The 23,066-nt window shown below is 36.5% G+C and overlaps 3 protein-coding genes across 6 annotated transcripts; 2 read left to right on the forward strand and 1 right to left on the reverse strand.

The window, feature by feature from the left end:
• Positions 1 to 3,139: 3,139 nt before the first annotated feature.
• Positions 3,140 to 9,179, reverse strand: LOC125267549 (N-acylethanolamine-hydrolyzing acid amidase-like). Of its 2 annotated transcripts, XM_048189286.1 has the most exons (11): positions 8,926 to 9,174; positions 8,424 to 8,588; positions 8,214 to 8,337; positions 6,807 to 6,897; positions 6,663 to 6,739; positions 6,378 to 6,550; positions 6,170 to 6,232; positions 5,985 to 6,051; positions 5,663 to 5,691; positions 3,641 to 3,707; positions 3,140 to 3,261 (listed from the first exon to the last, which is right to left on the reverse strand). In XM_048189286.1, exons 1-11 carry the CDS (start codon positions 9,093 to 9,095, stop codon positions 3,250 to 3,252), a joined length of 1,038 nt encoding a protein of 345 aa, XP_048045243.1. In that variant the 5' UTR covers positions 9,096 to 9,174; the 3' UTR covers positions 3,140 to 3,249. The 2 variants fall into 2 exon arrangements, with proteins under 2 accessions (XP_048045243.1, XP_048045244.1); XM_048189287.1 differs by lacking the exon at positions 8,424 to 8,588 and having other exon boundaries at positions 8,926 to 9,179.
• A 1,225-nt stretch (positions 9,180 to 10,404) lies between these two features.
• Positions 10,405 to 15,252, forward strand: LOC125267547 (serine/threonine-protein kinase pim-2-like). 3 transcript variants are annotated; one of them, XM_048189282.1, is made up of 10 exons: positions 10,406 to 10,894; positions 11,218 to 11,382; positions 11,891 to 12,100; positions 12,229 to 12,432; positions 12,592 to 12,686; positions 12,847 to 12,897; positions 13,141 to 13,522; positions 13,609 to 13,788; positions 14,420 to 14,559; positions 14,839 to 15,252. In XM_048189282.1, the coding sequence occupies exons 1-9, from the start codon at positions 10,861 to 10,863 to the stop codon at positions 14,551 to 14,553; spliced, it is 1,455 nt and encodes a 484-aa protein (XP_048045239.1). In that variant the 5' UTR covers positions 10,406 to 10,860; the 3' UTR covers positions 14,554 to 14,559; positions 14,839 to 15,252. The 3 variants fall into 3 exon arrangements, with proteins under 3 accessions (XP_048045238.1, XP_048045239.1, XP_048045240.1); XM_048189281.1 differs by lacking the exon at positions 14,420 to 14,559 and having other exon boundaries at positions 10,405 to 10,894; positions 14,839 to 15,104; XM_048189283.1 differs by lacking the exons at positions 12,229 to 12,432; positions 14,420 to 14,559 and having other exon boundaries at positions 10,407 to 10,894; positions 14,839 to 15,101.
• A 2,745-nt stretch (positions 15,253 to 17,997) lies between these two features.
• On the forward strand, positions 17,998 to 22,856 carry LOC125267548 (CBL-interacting protein kinase 28-like). Its single transcript, XM_048189285.1, has 9 exons — positions 17,998 to 18,524; positions 18,862 to 19,026; positions 19,536 to 19,745; positions 19,874 to 20,077; positions 20,237 to 20,331; positions 20,492 to 20,542; positions 20,787 to 21,168; positions 21,255 to 21,434; positions 22,487 to 22,856. The coding sequence occupies exons 1-9, from the start codon at positions 18,491 to 18,493 to the stop codon at positions 22,708 to 22,710; spliced, it is 1,545 nt and encodes a 514-aa protein (XP_048045242.1). The 5' UTR covers positions 17,998 to 18,490; the 3' UTR covers positions 22,711 to 22,856.
• The last annotated feature ends 210 nt before the right edge of the window (positions 22,857 to 23,066 follow it).

Consider the following 23,066-nt stretch of genomic DNA (forward strand, 5'->3'; position numbering starts at 1 on the left):
GCACCTTTAAGAAATTTTTGATTAAATCCGATGGCTCAGTGAGGCCTGCATAGACAGCAATGGTACTTCCTCTCTCAAGATCCATAAAGGCACTAAAAACATATTTAAAACAGTTCATGTAAGTTCAGTGGTTCTATCTTAATATTATAAATATTATAAAACCCCCAAATTACTTTGTAACATATCTAGTGATGGCCGATTTCAAAACACTGCTTCAGAGCGTTATGAATCTTTTGAGTCAAATCAGTGATTCGGATCACGTATCAAACCGCCAAACTGCTGAAATCACATGACTTTGGCGCTCCGAACCACTGATTTGATTCGTAAAGCTCCGAAGCTTCAAGAAGCAATGTTATGAAATCGGCCATCACTAGATATTGTTAAAAAGTCGTTATTTTGTTTTTTTGTTGTACGAAAAATATTTTCATTGCTTTATAATATTAAGGTTGAACCACTGAACTGATCTAAATATGTTTTTAGTACCTTTATGGATCGTGAGAGAGGAAGTACCATTGCTGTCTATGCAGGCCTCGCTGACCCATTGGATTTCATCAAAAATATCTTAATTTTTGTTTTGAAGATGAACGAAGGTCTTACGGCTGTAGAACGACATGAGGGTGAGTAATAAATTACATTATTTTCATTTTTGGGTGAACTAACCCTTTAAAGGTTTTGAATTCACCAGTCACTGTCTCATTTTCTGGATTTTTACCTGCTTCTGCTACAATGACTTATCTGTTCCTTGTGGGAAGGATTTATTTGGAAAGTGTGACTATATTTACCTGTTTCCTCACCTTTTTGGACAATTAATCAAGTATCTGCTTCAGTTAAGTGACTCTTTCTGGTCAATTAAGAAAATTCTGTTTATGGTGTACTGCCCAGTTTTTCTGTTATATTTATCTGCATAAACCTTTGATGTTAATCCTGCAGACAATTACTGCACTCTGTCAACCTGTATGTTCCTAGAACAGAGTATCTGCATTTCTGTTCAGTCCCTGTGAAATTCGACTACAGTAACAATACTTGTCTGTATACTTACCAGTACTACTGCTTGCCATTCGCATGTCATCCAGCATACTTTCCAGCATTTGTTTGCTGTTACTGTATAAAACTCCAACAGCTGGGTCTAAGATCATTCAATTTGATGTGTCGTTACAATGGCTGTTTCAAAGTGCTTTTTATATTATTATTATTTTTTTTTAAAAATTGCAAAGGCTGCAAATTAATTAAATAGATTTGCACTGTAGGTTTCCAAGTGAAGCACGACACTGTGCTCATTTACAAGCAAGTGATCATGATATGGTGATTCAGCATCTCAGTGGCTTGGTTTATTTACGGTGAAGACGCTGCAACCAAAGATGCTTTCAAACCAATCTGACCACTGAAACACCATATCATGAGTTGTACGCGTGTAAATGAACAGAGTTGCATTTCACTCAAACTCACAGCAAGCATTTGCTGACAAGCTTGATGGTTTAACATTTGAAAATGAAGACTTTTTACAATACAGTTCTGAGTTTAAATTTATTTAATCACAACAAAAAATAACATGCATTATTTATTATTTTATAGTCACATCTTATAGGTCAAAAACAGTGGGAATTAGGACTTTGAAAGGGATTTGAGCTCTTGTAAAGTAAAACCCAAACTTTTACGTTCAGCGCTAAAAGGATGGCTCGCACTCAAATAGGTCTCCAGAGTAACAAGTCATTTTTCAGCTTTTTCTGTCATTTTATTTTTTAGGCAGATACACTTCCATACAAAATGTCCCCAATCTTTCTAGCCCTTATAGGGTCTTTGGGGTCTGCACAGACCCCAAACGACATTTTCTCAAATTAAATTTTTTTTTCTCTTTGTCCAAATTACATGAAACTTTGTACAGTTGTTAACACTTTCTAGATCTACAAAGAAAAAAAATTGGAGTGATATCTTGTTTTTATGTTAGTGTAAAAAAAAAAGGGTCACACTCAGGGTTCGGGGTCTCCACAGACCCCAGGCAACAAAATGTAATTTTGTAACAAAATAATTGTTTTTTAAAAAACAAATGTAATTTTATTCTGTTTATTAATGTTTTTACTTCATATTTGTGCAGTTTTTGGAGGATTTGTCATATCTTTTAAATTTATATAAATAAATAAATACATTTTTTTTTCAAAAACGCTTATTAGTAAAATTCACTTTATAAAAGACCCACATTTCTAACTTTCATTCATGGGATAACATGGATAATTTGACATGGTTTAGTGTAAGATTTTTGCCCATCTTTTGGAAAATGCAGTTTTAAAAGTAAAAAAAATATCACTTTTACCAGTAGATGGCAGCAGAGCTCCACTATTTGCTATGTGTTATTTGAATGACCGAAAGACATCTTTTCACAAGTATTTTTCAGTTGGATTTATATCTAAATATCATGAATTCACAATTATGACAATAAAAAACAATAAAAATTACTTTTTGTCAAAGTTTAGCATTTTTTTGTACTGAAAAAAATATTTTTTTAAAAAATGTTGATTTTGAGGATGAATTTTGTCATTTTCTAAGGGAGTCCATCATAATGTAACAATTTGAAAAACTTATTTTTTTCAGTACAAAAAAATGCTAAACTTTGCAAAAGGTAGCCTTTATTGTTATAATTGTGATTTCAGAATATTTAGATATGAATCCAACTGAAAAATACTTGTGAGCTCATTTGCATGTAAAGATGCATGCACGACAACAGCATGTTTTTCTTTTATAAAGTGAATTTTACTAAAAAGCTGGTTTTGTATAAAAACACTCAAGAATGGGCATTTACAACATGTTTAAAAAAAAAATAAATAAAAAAATGTATAATAATTGCCTGGGGTCTGTGGAGACCCCGAAGACCCTGATTTGAAGACCGCACAAGGGCTGGATTAATTCTTTCAAAATAGGTATTTTGAGCTACATATTAGAGCTCCCTCTCCCCCAATATCTGCAGCCATCACATTAAAGACATTATGCAAAAATCACTTTTTTAAGGTTTGAACACAGATGGGTCCACAGTGTGTGTGTACAACCAGCCTATAATGGTAAAAATCCACCCACTCTTTTTTTTAATAATCTCTATAAATCATAAACAGAGACTTAAATTACATCTTGTAAAAAGTGACATAATAGATCCCCTTTAAAATTAGATTCATTTCCATTACAAAAAAAACATGAAGAGAAGCAGAATTTGTTGGGCAGTTCAGAAGTTAGCTGTGTTGATCAAGACAATGGCTCGTTCCATCACACACACATCTGTGAACAGAAAGGAAAGGCCATTGACTATAATAAGACTGCTGACTGTTAAGTTACGAAAGCACAGATAAGACACAAGACCCAGTTATTCACCCCAATTCGTGTGATGCTCCTTACAAAATCTGACAGACAAAAAGTCAGCTGAGTGTTGCAAAATTCCCTTAATGTCAAAATGACTTCAGAGCAGCTATAGCAGCCTCTTACATTTTGAAAGAAATTATGTTTCATCCAACAAAAACAAAATGTTACCTAATCTGCCAAATATACTTCCTCAAATGACACCACAAAACATGATGGTGGTAACATAAGTAAAGTGAATCTTGAGAGATATGTTTTATGTAAATATGTGGAATTGGGTAGTGTTATGGCTTGTTCTTACATCTCTGACAATTGTTGTGTACTTCTCAGGTGTGGCGGCACTCATGACGGTTGTATAAACTGTGATCCTGGAAGGAAGAACATACTCACATTAAAAGGCTTTATTACAGAAAGTGAGCTGAAGACACAGCATTTAACCACCCCACAACTCTACACCAATGTTCCAATTGCATTAAAGCTCTTTTATTAAAAAACAAAAAAATTCAGTGCACTGCTACCTTTTTTATGAACTATATAGAGATAAACACAAAATTTTGTCCATACACGTTTGGTTGATTTCAAAACATGTCTATGCAGCTGAGCTTTTAGTCTGCACAGCGTAACAGATGGACAAAGACATTTCTCCACATAGAATCCATGTTATACTATAAACTTAATGAAATTAGTTAAGAATTATGTCTTGCAATCAGTGACAGAAATGTACTTTTCCATTACATTGATTTCAAGGAGCATTTCTACCCTAAGACTAAGACTAAGACTACCCCTAAGACTTTTTTCCCATAATCTTTAATGTCAAATTCTTACATTAAATCAATAAATTTGATTAGAATAAGATGCTAGGGCTCCAATTAAATGAAACCAGTATTGATAGAATTATTAAACAGTTATATAAAATCAATATCACAGTTGCAGTCATGCTGATATTCCAGACAAAACAGTACTTTTGTTCATGTGGTATTGATATAAGTTAATTATATATTAGGGATGTACATTAATCGTTTGCAAAATAAAAGTCTGTGTTTACATAATATATGTGTGTGTTCTGTGTATAATAATTATGTATATATAAATACACACACATACATGTATAAATTTGAGAAATATATGCATGTTTAAATAAATATATATCTTTATATATATCTTATATTACATATAAATATAAATTTTGTATATATAAATCTAACATTTTTCTTTAATGTATACATGTATTTGTCTGTAATTATATATACATAATTATTTTACACAGAACACACACATATATTACGTAAACACAGACTTTTATTTTGCAAACGATTAATCATGATTAATCGTTGCACATCCCTATTATATATATAAAACTTTTCACCCAAACCCCCATCATTTTCCAACTTGCTATTTTGAGGTGAAAATGGGGATCCAATCTGCAATACCAGTTGCTGTGTGTAAATTTTCAGTTTTCGTTATGTATGAAACGAGGACAAATATCTAACATTGTTGAGTTGTGCCAGCGGAATAAAAAAAAATGTTTCTAGCATAGATTCAATGAAACAGACCAAATCCTCTTCTTTTTCCTCTCTGTATTTCTTCTATGCTCTAGTCTCTTCATTTAGCTTTCTAATAAACCTGCCATTATATACTATGAATATTGTTGGCTTTGTGACAAATTGCTTTTGATTCTATATTGTAAGTTACTTTAGATAAAAGCACTGGTAACACTTTAGTATAAGGAACACATGAAAACTATTTACTATGACTTTTCCCTCAATAAACTCCTAGTTTACTGCTTATTAATAGTTAGTACGGTAGTTGTTAAGTTCAGGTATTACGTAAGATTAAGAATGTAGAATTAGGTCATGCAGAATAAGGCATTAATATGTGCTAAATGTAAATGGATATCATCATACGGTTACAAAGAAAGAACCCACTAGTACCACATGACATTATAACAACTTTGACAAACAATGATAAGTTAGTAAAGAAAGATGAGTTTAGAGTCAGTGTTGAGTTTGGGCACCAGACATGAAAGAGGGTGAAAGTTCAACAGATATCAATGCTTGACTGTTCTTACAGCTGAGCAGCTGAAACAATGAGTGTCTGTGAAGCGGTGTGAAAAGGCAGAGGCTTCACAGGACTTGTTTCTGCGATCTCTTCAGGATTATACCGAAATTTTGCATTGTCTGGTTAAATCCTAATATTAATAACCTCCGTGAGAAAGTACAGTATATTTGTACTACTGGTTACCACATTCAAGAACTGAGATCTCTACGTAAGGTCATTACATAACCATAAAATATCATGTGATGTGCATAACTGTCCTACTTACCCATTACATACTGGATTCACAGATAAAACCTGTAAAAATGAAAATGATATGGTCACTGAATCAACACATTTTTTCAATAAATTATTAAATGAAAGTGCATACAATCATAAACACAGCTCTCATTAAAGAAAATCTTCAGATCTTTTTGATATCCAAATGCAGAAATTGATTATGATTGAATGCTTTTACTTTAAAAAACATTTTAAACTATGAACATGTCCAAGTTAATATACAAGCACATTTTATGGTACATTATGTACTGTAGAACAGAAATAAATGACTATGACAATAAGAGGCAGCCAAAATGGATTTGTTCATATACCTCATATAGAGAATCCATACTTATATGGTTTTGACCAGTGGCATTTAGTGCTTTCATTGCCACATCTCTAAAAAAAAAAAGAAGAAGACCAACAAATGTGAGAGAAAATCCATAATTTGTTCACTTGAGTAAATAATCCTCATTTATCCTCTCATGTTATTGATAAAAATGTATTGTCAGCTTGCCTTCGATCGTCTCGTTTAGGGGCGGGTAGCCAATGGTCATAATTTGTTTCAACTCTATACCAGCTAAAATAAGCAAGTCAAAATCACAGGTTTAGTAATGTAAACACTTTCAGGAAACACTAGTTTTATATAACAATGTTCAAATGGAAGCCTATTGTCTTTCATTATAACATTTTTATTTCATTTAAAAATCATGGTTGGTGCTTACTTTCCATTAAGTGGATCCAGGGGCCAGATGTCAGCTGATCCTCCCCTGTCTCTGGTGATGACCACACCCTCACCAGCATTAACACCACCCAAAATGTAATAAACATCTGTGATGATCGGCACCTTGGCCAGCCTCACTACTGCATCCTGGAAATCCACAGCTGCTTCAAGAGTCTGAAGAGAACCAAAAAATACAGATTTATTCAATGCAAAGTCACTAAGTAAACGAAACATAATTTGAAATACTGAATTATATGTTGAATGTTTTATACATGTGTTCTCTCACCTCTCGAATTAGCCAGCTAACTGGAGAACTTTTTAATAAAACGGCTGAAATCACATTCTCCCACCAATGTCCCTTATCTGTGGAAAAACAGACATAATAAAACCTCAATTAAGATCTCAATTAAAAATAAAAAAATCAACCTACTGCGTTCGTTGCCAGAGACTGTAAATTTGTTGGGGCTTTGTCCTGTCCACAGCCCAACGTAACCAGCGAAAGTGGTTCCTCTGTACGCCACCTGTAGAGAAACCATTTTCAGATTTAAGAATATATTATTCACGATTTCACACTAACAAATTATTAGATAGCGTAAAAGAGTATGTGTATTTGGCGTGCAGTCTGAGGGGAGGGCTCCGAGGTCGAAATCTGGCCCAAACCCAGAGTACTCCCCCTGTATCCCTGGCTGGGATAGGAGCCAGCTAGTAGTGGCGGAGGGATGCAGAAAACTGTCGAGGAACATTGGTGAGTACGTATACATAGGCCTTCTCTCGTGCTGATTGGATAGATCCTTTGAACGTGTTCTTCCCGAACTTTGTTAATAAAACATCATTAAAGGTGCAGTATGTAAGAATTATGTCTTGGGATATTATGTCTTGGGACATGTTGGGACATGTGGTCTTTACCTTAACGGATGGTGCGAAAGAATCGGGATAGGACTCTGGAAGAATCATGTTAATGGATGCGATTATTAACATTACTGTAGTATGAAGCAGAGCAGGACCGAGTGTTGTGGGAGCTGAACGAGGCCGCTGGAACGATTGCGCACCACACGCCTCACGAGCAGCGGAACTTTTATTATGTTACATTCTCTGGTGCCGCTTCTGCTTTTCCGGTCATGAGTATGAGGTAACGCAGCTCTGTTTATCATATTAGATACATTTGAGTGTGTTGAAAATGATGTTATAACGTTACTCTGTGCGTTCGCTCGGCAGCTGCTGTGAGACACTGTTACACACTGCAGTAAGATAGATCGATTTTATGCTGGATGGCTTGTGTTGATAAATGGCATGCAATTAATTTTAAAATGTATTGTATGATGGAGAAAATTCTGTATTACTTTTACTAAAAATAAAGCTGCATCTGATTGTGCTATGCTAGCTACTTCACAAAATATTGTTTTTCTATGAGGCATGGTAAAGCATGGTACTCACAAAAAAATCAAGAAAATTAGATTTAAACAATAAGACTAAATATGTTGAGCTATATAACAATAATTAGTTTTCTGTCTATAAATATATCAAAACCCTTGCCTATTAAAACGTGTATTAAAGCGTCTTTGGTGTTTCCATGGTTTCTACAAAATAAAACCGGAAACCGAGGGTAACGCGAGTATGACGCAATTGACAGGCGACTCCTCACACGTCCCGGAGCCTTGGTTAAAATTGCAATTTTCACACGATTTACAAATAGTTGGAAACATTTGGGATATTGTAAGTACTCAAGTGAACAAAATATATAACACTGGCCTAGTGGTTTTTGGATATTTCACTGCAAAAATGTTACATGTTGCACCTTTAATATATAAAAATATACAAATAATAATCACAACATTACCTTTCCATTTTTCATAAAAAGTACATCTAGAGTTAGATTTCTGAGCACATCGTGAGGATAGTCCAGGTTTCTGCCATGGAATATATTGCCCTTTGTATCCTGAGTTACAATACTGGTGCAAAACCTGAAAAAAATCAAAGCAACCAGCAATGTTCAAAAGAAGTGTTTTACTAAAAATGCACAAACAGTCAACAGCCATACAGTACTTACGCAGATACTTCATAGGCAAAGTTCAGCAGCACGATATCTGAAATGTCAGTCCCATAGAATGAAGCCATGCCCTGTATTTCTCCAGCATACGGCTGTGGGATGTATTTCTCCAAAGCCTCCACTATGGGTTTAACGGCAACATGAACCCATTTGGGAACAGTCGAGCTGCAGAACAGGGTGTTTAAGATATTAATATGCTTTGGATCTGGGATGATGACAAACAATGACTGAACTTTACCCTGAATATCTACAAAGTAAACGACAAGTACAACACAATAGTGAATATAAAAACGAGAGGGGAATGTCAGCCTCAGCAGCGCTTTACTACGTGATTCGTGTATGTTTTGCAAACTTAAAAATGTGGTTATCTGTGACAGCTGACAACTTGTCAGCTAGTTGTGATCTAATGGCTAACATAAATCTGGCCAGAATTGCAAGAATAACATCGTAAGCAACTTTTTCTCGTAGAGCGCGTGCGGTTATCAGACTATTGAATACTTACTCGATCACTTCAGATGCAGCTCTTCTCAAGAAATTAATGTCATAGAGGTTCTTCAGAGGAGCCCATCGCTGAAAGGCAGGCAGGTCCAGACTGATGTTTACCACCGGGGGAGAGAAATCAGCTGTCGATACGCTGAAAAATGTCACTCCGAGAAATAGACAGATCTTCATGGTGAATGCTGTACACTAACTGTCCTTGTGATGGTGACATTTGAATAAGCGAAACCAAAGACTCGTTCACGCTGCCCAACTTCTGTTTTTCAAAACAAGGAACTGGAGTGATTGTTATTACAGTAACACATTAACCACAAGGGGGTGTTGTCCACTGTGTGAAATCAAATACTCAAAGCTTTGGTGTGGAAAAGGGTTCTGCTCGAGAAGCTTCGCTTGTCCGGTTAATGTTTCCAAATGCTGGAGCCTAAAAATAAAAGCTGATTTTGCGAGCACATCTTGAGAACTGCATTACAGCTTGTGTTGGTGTATTTTTGATGTCACACACGTCGCATTTGTTCATACAGAATATTTTTTTTCCTATGGGATTTCTGTGGTCGCAGATTGAGGAAACGCAGAATTTACGCACAGACATATGATGTGCAGATGTTTTTTGCAATTTCTGGCACTAGTTGCCTGGCGACTGTAATAACTCAGACTTTATGCAAGTTTTTCTTGCATGGTGAATCATGTCTAAAAAAGAAAAAATATTCAAAATATTGAAGAAAATGTTATAGTTAACTTTTTACGACGCTTTAGTGTCAAGTAGCGTTCTTAGTAATCTTACAAAAACTGTTTTTTATTTATTTATTTTTTTTACACTTCAAATTAGTAGAACTGTCAATAATCAAAGAATGACGCCATTCGTCTTATGATTTGTGCAAAAGTGTCCGCCCACTTTGTTTAGCGGCGTTTGTTCCAGAAGTATTTTTCCATTAATTTCCCCATAGTTTTAAAGAGTTGTAAGCCATGAACTATACCAAACCAACCATCCTCCATAAAAGAGAGTGCATATGATGACTGTAAAATATATGATGAACGTCATCCTTATTAGTAAAATCATAAATGGGCTTTATTAATTTGGATTTCCTCACAGCTCCGGTTCGATGCGCATTAGTGATACTTAAAGCTGATTGGCTTGATGGTTATTTATGCGGAAAAGAGCCAATTTAATCAATCTCTAGAGTTTATAAGATGTCCGATTTATCCTCCCTTGTACCTTTTTACACGCATTTTGGACAGAAGCAATGACAACATGATCCATTAGACTGTAAGTGCCTTAATTGCGAAGTGGACGCTTTAGCTCAATTATGAATATGCTAATGAAGATTTTGGACACGAATATTTTCAAGGATTTTAATAATAATAATAATAATAATAATAATAATAATAACAATAACTGTTCAGAAAGAATAAAAAATATATTTATTAAAGAAAACGTCAAAATTAAGTTTGAAACAGTCAATAAATGTGTTCATATTCGACGTGCGCTCACGCGCTCTTCTCATGCGACATGAGTGATTCGAATTTGAGTTGCTATAGCGACGCGTGTTATGAATTCTGACTGAATATATACACTCGAACCGATCACTGTCTGTTGGTTGAGAGACGAGGCGAATTTACAGACTTTTGCAGAGTATTTTCTGTGCGATTCTTGTGACTTTGAAGCTGTTCGGAGGATTTCTGAGAGGAGACTTTTATTCTAGAAGACATCGCAGGATATATCCTTTTTATATAAAGTTATATTTTTGAAAGAATTCCTATTATTTTTGAGGATACTTTTATTGTTCTTCTCTTAGTTTAGGAGTTTGTTTTTATTTCTTTTTTTTTTCTTTTCTTTTTTTCTTTTTTTTTCTTGGGAGGAGTATTTCTGAGGAGAGTTGTATTTTATTGTATTGCATTTTGTATTGTATTTTGTATAGTTTTTATTGCAGATTGCAGGAAGATGTCGATGGCTCACATGATGGGTGAAAGAGGAGGTGAGTGCTTTAGTTTTTCATTTGTTTATGGTATGATGTTGTACAATGATTGCCTACATTAATGTGAAGAAAATTGTGATCCCCAAGTGATCAGATGAATTTGATTCCTTGCATATGAAATAAACGTTTCAATTTGAGTAACTGAAGAAGTAACCATTTGTAATGACATTGATTATTGATACAACATAACTAACTATGTGATGTTTGGAGACCCAGTTCTGATGATCAGGATCTGCTGCCAGACCCGACCCAGACACAGAGCCAGGAGCTTCCTGGATATTTAACACCTCTGTCTTCTGAGTCGGCTGTTTCTATGTCCGCAGGTCAGGCTCACATCAGCGGTGATGTGGTGTCCAGGTCCGACAGCGTCGATGGATTGCTGTGCCCTCCGCTGACAGGTCAAGTTCCTGTCGAGCCAAAGGAGACGTCACGTGGCCTAACTGCCCAGGGTGCCATGGAGGCTTCTCCTGTGAGCGAGAGCTCAACAGGTGAGATTGAAATAAGGCCGGGCAGTGTAAAGTGGAAAGATCAATGGTACTTGCATTGTCTGACACACACCCGAAACACGCACACAGAAATCCTCTTGTCAGACGGCACACGATCCCAAATAGAATTTTATTATTTATGACTTATTGCTCCTGAATTGTCAAATACACACAAAATTGTCCAAAATGAAGTTGTGTTGGCCAAATGAAGCCTGGAAATGCATGTTCTCTTTTTAATAAAAGATCAGACAAAATAAGAAAAATAACTACTTCATGATAATTGCAAAATAAAATGACTATTAATATTGTGAAATTAGATTTTGGGACATTTATTTTGGCAGTAAGCAGACGTCAGGCTGATGGCTTGGAAATATTTCCATTCATTTGGATGTGTAACATTACAGATAAGAATTGAACAGTAAAATGTACTTTATGTCATTATATCGTTGCTTAATTTGATGTCAGAGATGTTTCTAATAGTTGTGTTTTCAATTGTTTTTCTTCATTTTAGAAAAACCTACAGAACGCAGGAAGAGGAAAAGAATTCGTTCTTTCCTCAACAGGCTGTGGAAGGCGATGAAGAGTCCTTTCCGGTGCTGTTGCCCCTGTAGTGATGTGAATGTTGTGGAGCCTTTTGTCCCTCCACCAGATCTGGAGCCAGAGCCTGATCCCGAGCCACCATCACCTGCTCCAGATCAGTCCGGCGTCAAGCCAATCAATGGTAAGTCGGCAGTCATTATTTCTCCAACGTTATTTTGTCAATATTATTTTCCCCATTTTAATATGATTTTCTCGACACAACCAGCACTGATATTTTTTAAATAAAACAATTGTTTTTCTTCATTTCAGAAAAACCTATAGAACGCAGGAAGAGGAAAAGAATTCGTTCTTTCCTCAACAGGAAGGCAATGAAGAGTCCTTTCCGGTGCTGTTGCCCCTGTAGTCATATGAATGTTGTGGAGCCTTTTGTCCCTCCACCAGATCTGGAGCCAGAGCCTGATCCCGAGCCACCATCACCTGCTCCAGTTCCCTCCAGCGTCAAGCCAATCAATGGTAAGTCGGCAGTCATTATTTCTCCGACATTATTTTGTCAATTTTATTTTCCCCATTTTAATATGATTTCCTCGACACAACCAGCACTGATATTTTTTAAATAAAACAATGGCTCTAGCAATCTCATAGATTTCTTATATTTTACTGTTTGTTTTTCAGAGTCCTTTGAGGCTCTGTATAACTTGGGAGAGATGCTTGGATCCGGAGGATTTGGCAGGGTGTACGAGGGAACGCGCAAATTTGATGGCAAAAAGGTCAATCTTACCGAATTGTACAAACATTTTGATCTTGCATGCATCAAAACATATTTAAAACAATTTACACAGATGGTTTAATACTTAGTGCAAGATCAGGTGCTTGAATACTGTTACTGTTAATGATTTTTTGTTGTTGTTGTTTGTTTGTTTTTTGCAGGTTGCCATCAAGCAGATGCTCAAGATTGACAACGATCGTTATCTTCGTATTGTAAGTTGGCCAAAGCCTGAACATGTATTTAATTGTTTAAGTGCAGATTACTGTAGTTGATACACCCGTAGGAAGCATCAGGTGTGAATGTGATTGACAAATAAGCCTAGAGGCACCGAAAAACTTTGAGCTGAAAAGCCTCTTTTGAACGTATCTAAAAAGATCAAAGAAAGTACATTTAAAAATGATGTGTTTTCTTCAGATTTTTACCCAGCTAACCTTCTGTCTACTACTTTTCTCTAGCCTGGGCACCCCAAACCTCTCGTTACCGAAGTGGCGCTGCTGCTGATGATGAGGCGAGAACCCGTAAGCCCCTTCGTCATACATCTGTACGAGTGGTTTGAACATCCTCAAACGTTCACTCTCGTTATGGAGTACCCGGAACCCTGCGAGAGCCTGCGTGACTTCATCACCCGTAACCCTCGACTGTGTGAACCAGTCGCACAGGTCATCGTGCTACAGGCTCTGCTGGCGGTACAACACTGCATCGAACATGGTGTTTTTCACCATGACATCCATGCTCACAATTTCCTGTTGAACAAAGACACGTTTCATCTCACGCTGATAGACTTTGGCTGCGGTCAGCTATTTAGTAGCGATGGCTACGAGAGCGACATATACATCGGTGAGGATTTTGGAAGTGTGGAAACCTGAATGTAGTGACTTACTAATTATTGGATGCTTTAAAATGTGCAAATGACTTGCTTCCAGGAGCACCGGCTTACTGCCCACCTGAAGTCCTGACCAAACCTCGCTTCCACGCCGTCCCAACAAATGTCTGGTCCCTAGGAGTCTTGTTGTATAAGATGGTGAACGGATGTTGTCCTTTTGGCAGTAGAAGAGAAATCAAACGGGCCAAAATTACATTTCAGAACTCCACATTATCCGAAGGTGAGTGAATAATATTGATAACACTGATAAACACACGCATGAAGCAAAGGCTCTGTACAGACACAGTTAAGGGTGAAGTATGTAAGATTTTTTATATCTATAGCCCAACGTATAGCGAGAGTTTGGGGCGTGGCTACTGTGGCAGGCGGAACCATGGGAAATGAAACGCAGCTTTAGTTACAGAAGTGAAAGCCAAAATTTTGCTTTTATACCTTCAAAGATGAAGCGAGTCGTGATGAACACGTCAAAGTGAACAGAGCATTGGGATGCTGCTACAAAGCATCTTGCTTCAATACCATACAGCATCATCATGCTCCCGTTCAGAAAGACACATTTTCATTAAGACAAATGCAACGCAGCTAAACGTAGTCCTAATATGTTGGACCTGAAACATGCCTTCACAAGAACCAGCAAGAGCTGAGATTGTGATGTTTCATTTGGGGAAGTCGCTGTGCACGGAAGGGGCCTTTTGAAAATATGCTTTATTTTGTAAGAAACGACATACTTCACTTTTAAAGTAAAAATAAGGAACATTTTACTGTATATTAATCATGTTTTAGATGCTATTTTCATAGATGCCAAGTCACATGGTCATGACTAACCAGCTCTCTCCTAATTAAAATTTGTACAGAATGTACAGATCTGATTAGCCAGTGCCTAGCCCGGGATCCCACGAAACGGCCGACGTTAGAGCAGATGTTTCAGCATGAATGGATTACAAGTGATCTAGATTGGGAAAGTTCAGGAGATTCAATCCGTCTGTGATTTCAGGTGTGAGGAAGTGTAACAGACAGAGTATAGGATTATTATCATGTGTCTTCAATCCTGGATCATTTGCAGTGAGGTGTTCATTGTAATGTTCTTGTTATAGTCAAGTCAACTTCGTTTATATAGCGCTTTATACAATTCAGACTGTTTCAAAGCGGCTTTGTGGTAATAAACAGGAAAATAACAGAATCAGTGATGCAAACAGAATTCAGTTCTGTTGTAAATCAGCTCTATAAAATTGTTTATGAGTTGACTTGTTCATATAATCTTTGTATTGGACAGGAAATAACATACTTGATGTCCTTGGTGGAAGACTTGACCCGAAGCCTGAAGTCCAAGCCCAGCATGAGAGGGAACTCGGAGCCCGTCCACGTCTGAGCGAGAACACGAGAGACCGAGAGACTGGAACCAAATCATCGAGTCATCACAGCCACATTTGCTTTGTTTTAAAATTAATTTTTGCTTTGTTTTTAAAAAGTCAAGACATGTCATCTTTATTTATATAGCGCCTCATATATGACCAATCTGTACATATGTATATATCATTTTTGAATTAAAGAAATGTTTTTTAATGGTCTCGGCCTATGAGGAATCTTTTGAAGTAAAAGGCAAAGACCTATTTTTTGTGCTTCCCGAAATAAAACTTAATAAAAATGTAAATAAAACTCTACATGATATCAAATGTTTGGAGGTTTCACCAATGACAACAAGAACTCCTTGGTCTTTAAAAATGACTGACATTAATTTAGTGATCAAATTTAGCACTCTTTAATATGATCAAAATGTTGTAATCATAATAACTAAACCTCAAATTGTCATAAATCAACATCTCAGTAAAATGTTAGGGAGTTTCTAATAGAAATATGACTTTCTGTAACAAAACAGGGCATTGATTTCGTACATGTGACCATCATGTTTATCCAACATCAGGCATTTTGGGAGACACAACAAGTGAAAAGGGAAAGAAATTATATATCAATATTCCTATGAAATATTAGACTTTATTATGAAAATGTTGCCAATTATTACTCCCATTATTACACTTCTTTTTTCATTACATGTTGCCCCAAGAACACATTCATATGCAAATTAGATACAGTGTATAGATACATTGGCTATTTTACCCACATATTGCATCAACTAAAACGGCATATCAATCAATTCCGTTATATCTGTGATTACATAGTTGAGAATTGACTTTATAAAAGTTTGGTTAAACAAAAAAATCCTGAACCCTAAAAATTGATTTGTAAATGGGAGGGGGGGGATCCCATTGTTTTTGCCTATACATGTCATTTTGATGTCTTTTTATTTTTTTAAACAACCAAGTCCTGGTGTCCACTACAGATGACATAGCATAACATATATATATTAAAAAAAAAAAAAAAAAAATCCCCATTTGTTTATCAGGGTGATTGGGACACAAGGTCAGATGGGACAGTATAACTATATAGAATTTATTTTCTCACATGATGAGTGAAAATAAAAACTTTTTTTTTGCTGAGCCCTAGCTGTGAGGCCACATTATTAAAATGGGATACCCTCATTGGTCTGACATCATGTAGGTGGGCGGGGCATGCATCAAACAGGAAGTTGACCGTGAAATGCATGAACTGAGGAAAATGACATAAGCTTTTGCTAGTTTTAATAATAAGGTCTTAAAATTGTCATAGCTCCTACAAACTTTTGATAGAAACGTGAATATGATGCACTACTGCAACAAAATCAGTAAAAACAATTGTTAATATCATGTTTCTATTTTCAGAATTAGGTTGTTTTTATTTTGTCCCATCCACCCAAACACAAAATGTATAATTTTGGGTGATTGGGACAGTGCTTAAATGCTTTGCTAATTAAGAAAATGATTAGCCTTGCAATAGAGAACCATTGTTTATGCTCTATATGCTCTAAATCAGTGTTCCCAACCATGTGCAAGCCCTAATCAACCACTAACATATTCATGAACTAGCTAGATTTTACTAAAGTAAAACAACCAAATTCTGAAAATAGAAACATTATAGTTAAACTCTTTCTATTTTTCTTTTCTTTTCTTTTTCTTTTTTTTTACTGAATGCAGCAGTAATAACTTTACTGTTGCAGTAATGAAAGGTGTGTGCAGGTTAAATTTGTTTGTCAAACAGTTAATTGGTGATGGGCCCACCAACATCTCATCCAAACGTTACCCAAAAAAAAAAAAGGTTTTGGATCAGTTTACTTTTTTTTCTTTTCTTTTTTTGTATGAATTTTAGCATTTTTATTTTTTTTTATTTTACTTTTTTAATTGATTTTTAAATGTTTTCAATGACTTTTGGACTTCAAACCTTCTTTTGTGGATGGATTTCAAAAAAATAAAGTTGAACAAACATAAACATGGACTCAATGATGATGAACAGAAAAGGAAATATTGCATATAAAATTAGATCAAAGTATGAACTGTGCAATACAGTAAATACGCTTAAACTACTCTATATCAATGGAAAGATGTGCTGTCCCAATCACCCAAATGTTACCAAAAGAAAAAGAAAAAAAAGGTTTTGCTCAGTTTACAGAAAAGTGTATGTCGTACATCCTTTCATTATAATATACCATCGTTTCCTCCTCAAATGGATAGTTAACATCTTCAGTATTACAGAAATGTATCATGTGTTGAGCTGATGTTTCTCATTTAAGACAAGAAACCTTGCACAAGGCGGAAATTCAGAAACTGTCCCAATCACCCTTAATTCACCCTAGTAAATACATTACAAAAACTGAATAAACGGTTAAAAGAAGAAAAAAAAAAGTCAACTTTCAGTTTAGCGTTTGTTTCCTTGAACATTTTTTATTTCCCCAACATTCGTTTTATTTATTCAATTATTTATCTCCTCGCACATTTAATTAATTGTGTATTTATTTATGCAGGAATATGTGGAATTATTGTGTATTTATTCACACATTTATTTATTTATTTATGTACAATTTTGTGGATTTATTTATTCTGGTATTTATATATTTATTGTTTTTGCAGGTTTCGTCCTCCATAAAAGACATGATTGTAAAATACATGATGAACGTCACCCTCCACTCCTTCATTAGTAAAATCATAAATGGGCTTTATTTCGATGACGCATTAGTAATACTGAAAGCTGATTGGCTTGATGCTTATATATGCGGAAAAGAGCCAATTTAATAAATCTCTAGAGTTTATAAGATGTCCGATTTATCTTCCCTTGTGCCTTTTTACACGCATTTTGGTCAGAAGCAATGACAACATGATCCATTAGACTGTAAGTGCCTTAATTGCGAAGTGGACGCTTTTGCTCAATTAATATGCTAATGAAGATTTTGGACACGAATATTTCCATTATTTTAATAATAATAATAATAACTGTTTAGAAAGCATAAAAATTATATTTATTAAAGAAAACGTCAAAATTAAGTTTGAAACAGTCAATAAATGTGTTCAGATTCGACGTGCGCTCACGCGCTCTTCTCATGTGCGTGCATGCGATATGAGTGATTCGAATTTGAGTTGCTATAGCGACGCGTGTTATGAATTCTGACTGAATATATACACTCGAACCGATCACTGTCTGTTGGTTGAGAGACGAGGCGAATTTACAGACTTTTGCAGAGTATTTTCTGTGCGATTCTTGTGACTTTGAAGCTGTTCGGAGGATTTCTGAGAGGAGACTTTTATTCTAGAAGACATCGCAGGATATATCCTTTTTATATAAAGTTATATTTTCGAAAGAGTTCCTATTATTTTTGGGGATACTTTTATTTTCTCTTAGTGTAGAAGGAGTTTGTTTTTATTTAATTTCTTTATTTTTTTCTTTCTTTATTTTATTTTTTTATTCATTTTTTGGGAGGAGTATTTCTGAGGAGAGTTGTATTTTATTGTATTGCATTTTGTATTGTATTTTGTATCGTTTTTATTGCAGATTGCAGGAAGATGTCGATGGCTCACATGATGGGTGAAAGAGGAGGTGGGTGCTTTAGTTTTTCATTTGTTTATGGTATGGTATGATGTTGTACAATGATTGCCTACATTAATGTGAAGAAAATAGTGATCCCCAAGTGATCAGATGAATTTGATTCCTTGCATATGAAATAAACGTTTCAGTTTGAGTAACTGAAGAAGTAACCATTTGTAATTGACCCACTGACATTGATTATTGATACAACATAACTAACTATGTGATGTTTGGAGACCCAGTTCTGATGATCAGGATCCGCTGCCAGACCCGACCCAGACACAGAGCCAGGAGCTTCCTGGATATTTAACACCTCTGTCTTCTGAGTCGGCTGTTTCTATGTCCGCAGGTCAGGCTCACATCAGCAGTGATGTGGTGTCCAGGTCCGACAGCGTCGATGGATTGCTGTGCCCTCCGCTGACAGGTCAAGTTCCTGTCGAGCCAAAGGAGACGTCACGTGGCCTAACTGCCCAGGGTGCCATGGAGGCTTCTCCTGTGAGCGAGAGCTCAACAGGTGAGATTGAAATAAGGCCGGGCAGTGTAAAGTGGAAAGATCAATGGTACTTGCACTGTCTGACACACACCCGAAACACGCGCCCAGAAATCCTCTTGTCAGACGGCACACGATCCCAAATAGAATTTTATTATTTATGACTTATTGCTCCTGAATTGTCAAATACACACAAAATTGTCCAAAATGAAGTTGTGTTGACCAAATGAAGCCTGGAAATGCATGTTCTCTTTTTAATAAAAGATCAGACGAAATAAGAAAAATAACTACTTCATGATAATTGTAAAAATAAAATGACTATTAATATTGTGAAATGAGATTTTGGGACATTTATTTTGGCAGTAAGCAGACGTCAGGCTGATGGCTTGGAAATATTTCCATTCATTTGGATGTGTAACATTACAGATAAGAATTGAACAGTAAAATGTACTTTATGTCATTATATCGTTGCTTAATTTGATGTCAGAGATGTTTCTAATAGTTGTGTTTTCAATTGTTTTTCTTCATTTTAGAAAAACCTACAGAACGCAGGAAGAGGAAAAGAATTCATTCTTTCCTCAACAGGCTGTGGAAGGCGATGAAGAGTCCTTTCCGGTGCTGTTGCCCCTGTAGTGATGTGAATGTTGTGGAGCCTTTTGTCCCTCCACCAGATCTGGAGCCAGAGCCTGATCCCGAGCCACCATCACCTGCTCCAGATCAGTCCGGCGTCAAGCCAATCAATGGTAAGTCGGCAGTCATTATTTCTCCAACGTTATTTTGTCAATATTATTTTCCCCATTTTAATATGATTTTCTCGACACAACCAGCACTGATATTTTTTAAATAAAACAATTGTTTTTCTTCATTTCAGAAAAACCTATAGAACGCAGGAAGAGGAAAAGAATCCGTTCTTTCCTCAACAGGAAGGCGATGAAGAGTCCTTTCCGGTGCTGTTGCCCCTGTAGTCATATGAATGTTGTGGAGCCTTTTGTCCCTCCACCAGATCTGGAGCCAGAGCCTGATCCCGAGCCACCATCACCTGCTCCAGTTCCCTCCAGCGTCAAGCCAATCAATGGTAAGTCGGCAGTCATTATTTCTCCGACATTATTTTGTCAATTTTATTTTCCCCATTTTAATATGATTTCCTCGACACAACCAGCACTGATATTTTTTAAATAAAACAATGGCTCTAGCAATCTCATAGATTTCTTATATTTTACTGTTTGTTTTTCAGAGTCCTTTGAGGCTCTGTATAACTTGGGAGAGATGCTTGGATCCGGAGGATTTGGCAGGGTGTACGAGGGAACGCGCAAATTTGATGGCAAAAAGGTCAATCTTACCGAATTGTACAAACATTTTGCTCTTGCATGCATCAAAACATATTTAAAACAATTTACACAGATGGTTTAATACTTAGTGCAAGATCAGGTGCTTGAATACTGTTACTGTTAATGATTTTTTGTTGTTGTTGTTTGTTTGTTTTTTGCAGGTTGCCATCAAGCAGATGCTCAAGATTGACAACGATCGTTATCTTCGTATTGTAAGTTGGCCAAAGCCTGAACATGTATTTAATTGTTTAAGTGCAGATTACTGTAGTTGATACACCCGTAGGAAGCATCAGGTGTGAATGTGATTGACAAATAAGCCTAGAGGCACCGAAAAACTTTGAGCTGAAAAGCCTCTTTTGAACGTATCTAAAAAGATCAAAGAAAAGTACATTTAAAAATGATGTGTTTTCTTCAGATTTTTACCCAGCTAACCTTCTGTCTACTACTTTTCTCTAGCCTGGGCACCCCAAACCTCTCGTTACCGAAGTGGCGCTGCTGCTGATGATGAGGCGAGAACCCGTAAGCCCCTTCGTCATACATCTGTACGAGTGGTTTGAACATCCTCAAACGTTCACTCTCGTTATGGAGTACCCGGAACCCTGCGAGAGCCTGCGTGACTTCATCACCCGTAACCCTCGACTGTGTGAACCAGTCGCACAGGTCATCGTGCTACAGGCTCTGCTGGCGGTACAACACTGCATCGAACATGGTGTTTTTCACCATGACATCCATGCTCACAATTTCCTGTTGAACAAAGACACGTTTCATCTCACGCTGATAGACTTTGGCTGCGGTCAGCTATTTAGTAGCGATGGCTACGAGAGCGACATATACATCGGTGAGGATTTTGGAAGTGTGGAAACCTGAATGTAGTGACTTACTAATTATTGGATGCTTTAAAATGTGCAAATGACTTGCTTCCAGGAGCACCGGCTTACTGCCCACCTGAAGTCCTGACCAAACCTCGCTTCCACGCCGTCCCAACAAATGTCTGGTCCCTAGGAGTCTTGTTGTATAAGATGGTGAACGGATGTTGTCCTTTTGGCAGTAGAAGAGAAATCAAACGGGCCAAAATTACATTTCAGAACTCCACATTATCCGAAGGTGAGTGAATAATATTGATAACACTGATAAACACACGCATGAAGCAAAGGCTCTGTACAGACACAGTTAAGGGTGAAGTATGTAAGATTTTTTATATCTATAGCCCAACGTATAGCGAGAGTTTGGGGCGTGGCTACTGTAGCAGGCGGAGCCATGGGAAATGAAACGCAGCTTTAGTTACAGAAGTGAAAGCCAAAATTCGCTGCTTTTATACCTTCAAAGATGAAGCGAGTCGTGATGAACACGTCAAAGTGAACAGAGCATTGGGATGCTGTTACAAAGCAACTTTCTTCAATACCATACAGCATCATCATGCTCCCGTTCAGAAAGACACATTTTCATTAAGACAAATGCAACGCAGCTAAACGTAGTCCTAATATGTTGGACCTGAAACATGCCTTCACAAGAACCAGCAAGAGCTGAGATTGTGATGTTTCATTTGGGGAAGTCGCTGTGCACGGAAGGGGCCTTTTGAAAATATGCTTTATTTTGTAAGAAACGACATACTTCACTTTTAAAGTAAAAATAAGGAACATTTTACTGTATATTAATCATGTTTTAGATGCTATTTTCATAGATGCCAAGTCACATGGTCATGACTAACCAGCTCTCTCCTTATTAAAATTTGTACAGAATGTACAGATCTGATTAGCCAGTGCCTAGCCCGGGATCCCACGAAACGGCCGACGTTAGAGCAGATGTTTCAGCATGAATGGATTACAAGTGATCTAGATTGGGAAAGTTCAGGAGATTCAATCCGTCTGTGATTTCAGGTGTGAGGAAGTGTAACAGACAGAGTATAGGATTATTATCATGTGTCTTCAATCCTGGATCATTTGCAGTGAGGTGTTCATTGTAATGTTCTTGTTATAGTCAAGTCAACTTCGTTTATATAGCGCTTTGTACAATTCAGATTGTTTCAAAGCGGCTTTGTGGTAATAAACAGGAAAATAACGGAATCAGTGATGCAAACAGAATTCAGTTCTGTTGTAAATCAGCTCTATAAAATTGTTTATGAGTTGACTTGTTCATATAATCTTTGTATTGGACAGGAAATAACATACTTGATGTCCTTGGTGGAAGACTTGACCCGAAGCCTGAAGTCCAAGCCCAGCCTGAGAGGGAACTCGGAGCCCGTCCACATCTGAGCGAGAACACGAGAGACCGCGAGACTGGAACCAAATCATCGAGTCATCACAGCCACATTTGCTTTGTTTTAAAATTAATTTTTGCTTTGTTTTTAAAAAGTCAAGACATGTCATCTTTATTTATATAGCGCCTCATATATGACCAATCTGTACATATGTATATATCATTTTTGAATTAAAGAAATGTTTTTTTAATGGTCTCGGCCTATGAGGAATCTTTTGAAGTAAAAGGCAAAGACCTATTTTTTGTGCTTCCCGAAATAAAACTTAATAAAAATGTAAATAAAACTCTACATGATATCAAATGTTTGGAGGTTTCACCAATGACAACAAGAACTCCTTGGTCTTTAAAAATGACTGACATTAATTTAGTGATCAAATTTAGCACTCTTAAATATGATCAAAATGTTGTAATCATAATAACTAAACCTCAAATAAATCAACATCTCAGTAAAATGTTTTGGAATTTCTAATAGAAATACAA

Source organism: Megalobrama amblycephala, linkage group LG4 (genome assembly GCF_018812025.1).
Source record: "Megalobrama amblycephala isolate DHTTF-2021 linkage group LG4, ASM1881202v1, whole genome shotgun sequence".
NCBI classification, from domain to species: domain Eukaryota; kingdom Metazoa; phylum Chordata; class Actinopteri; order Cypriniformes; family Xenocyprididae; genus Megalobrama; species Megalobrama amblycephala.

Coding starts and splice junctions, on each gene's coding strand:
- LOC125267549 (XM_048189286.1), bottom strand. CDS start 9,095: ATGAAGATCTGTCTATTTCTCGGAGTGACATTTTTCAGCGTATCGACA. Junction 8,589..8,925: donor GCTGCATCTGAAGTGATCGA/GTAAGTATTCAA, acceptor CCTGTTCTGCAG/CTCGACTGTTCCCAAATGGG. Junction 3,708..5,662: donor GTGAATCCAGTATGTAATGG/GTAAGTAGGACA, acceptor TCTTCCTTCCAG/GATCACAGTTTATACAACCG.
- LOC125267547 (XM_048189281.1), top strand. CDS start 10,861: ATGTCGATGGCTCACATGATGGGTGAAAGAGGAG. Junction 10,895..11,217: donor CATGATGGGTGAAAGAGGAG/GTGAGTGCTTTA, acceptor CTATGTCCGCAG/GTCAGGCTCACATCAGCGGT. Junction 13,523..13,608: donor CGAGAGCGACATATACATCG/GTGAGGATTTTG, acceptor ACTTGCTTCCAG/GAGCACCGGCTTACTGCCCA.
- LOC125267548 (XM_048189285.1), top strand. CDS start 18,491: ATGTCGATGGCTCACATGATGGGTGAAAGAGGAG. Junction 19,746..19,873: donor CGGCGTCAAGCCAATCAATG/GTAAGTCGGCAG, acceptor TCTTCATTTCAG/AAAAACCTATAGAACGCAGG. Junction 20,078..20,236: donor CAGCGTCAAGCCAATCAATG/GTAAGTCGGCAG, acceptor TTTGTTTTTCAG/AGTCCTTTGAGGCTCTGTAT.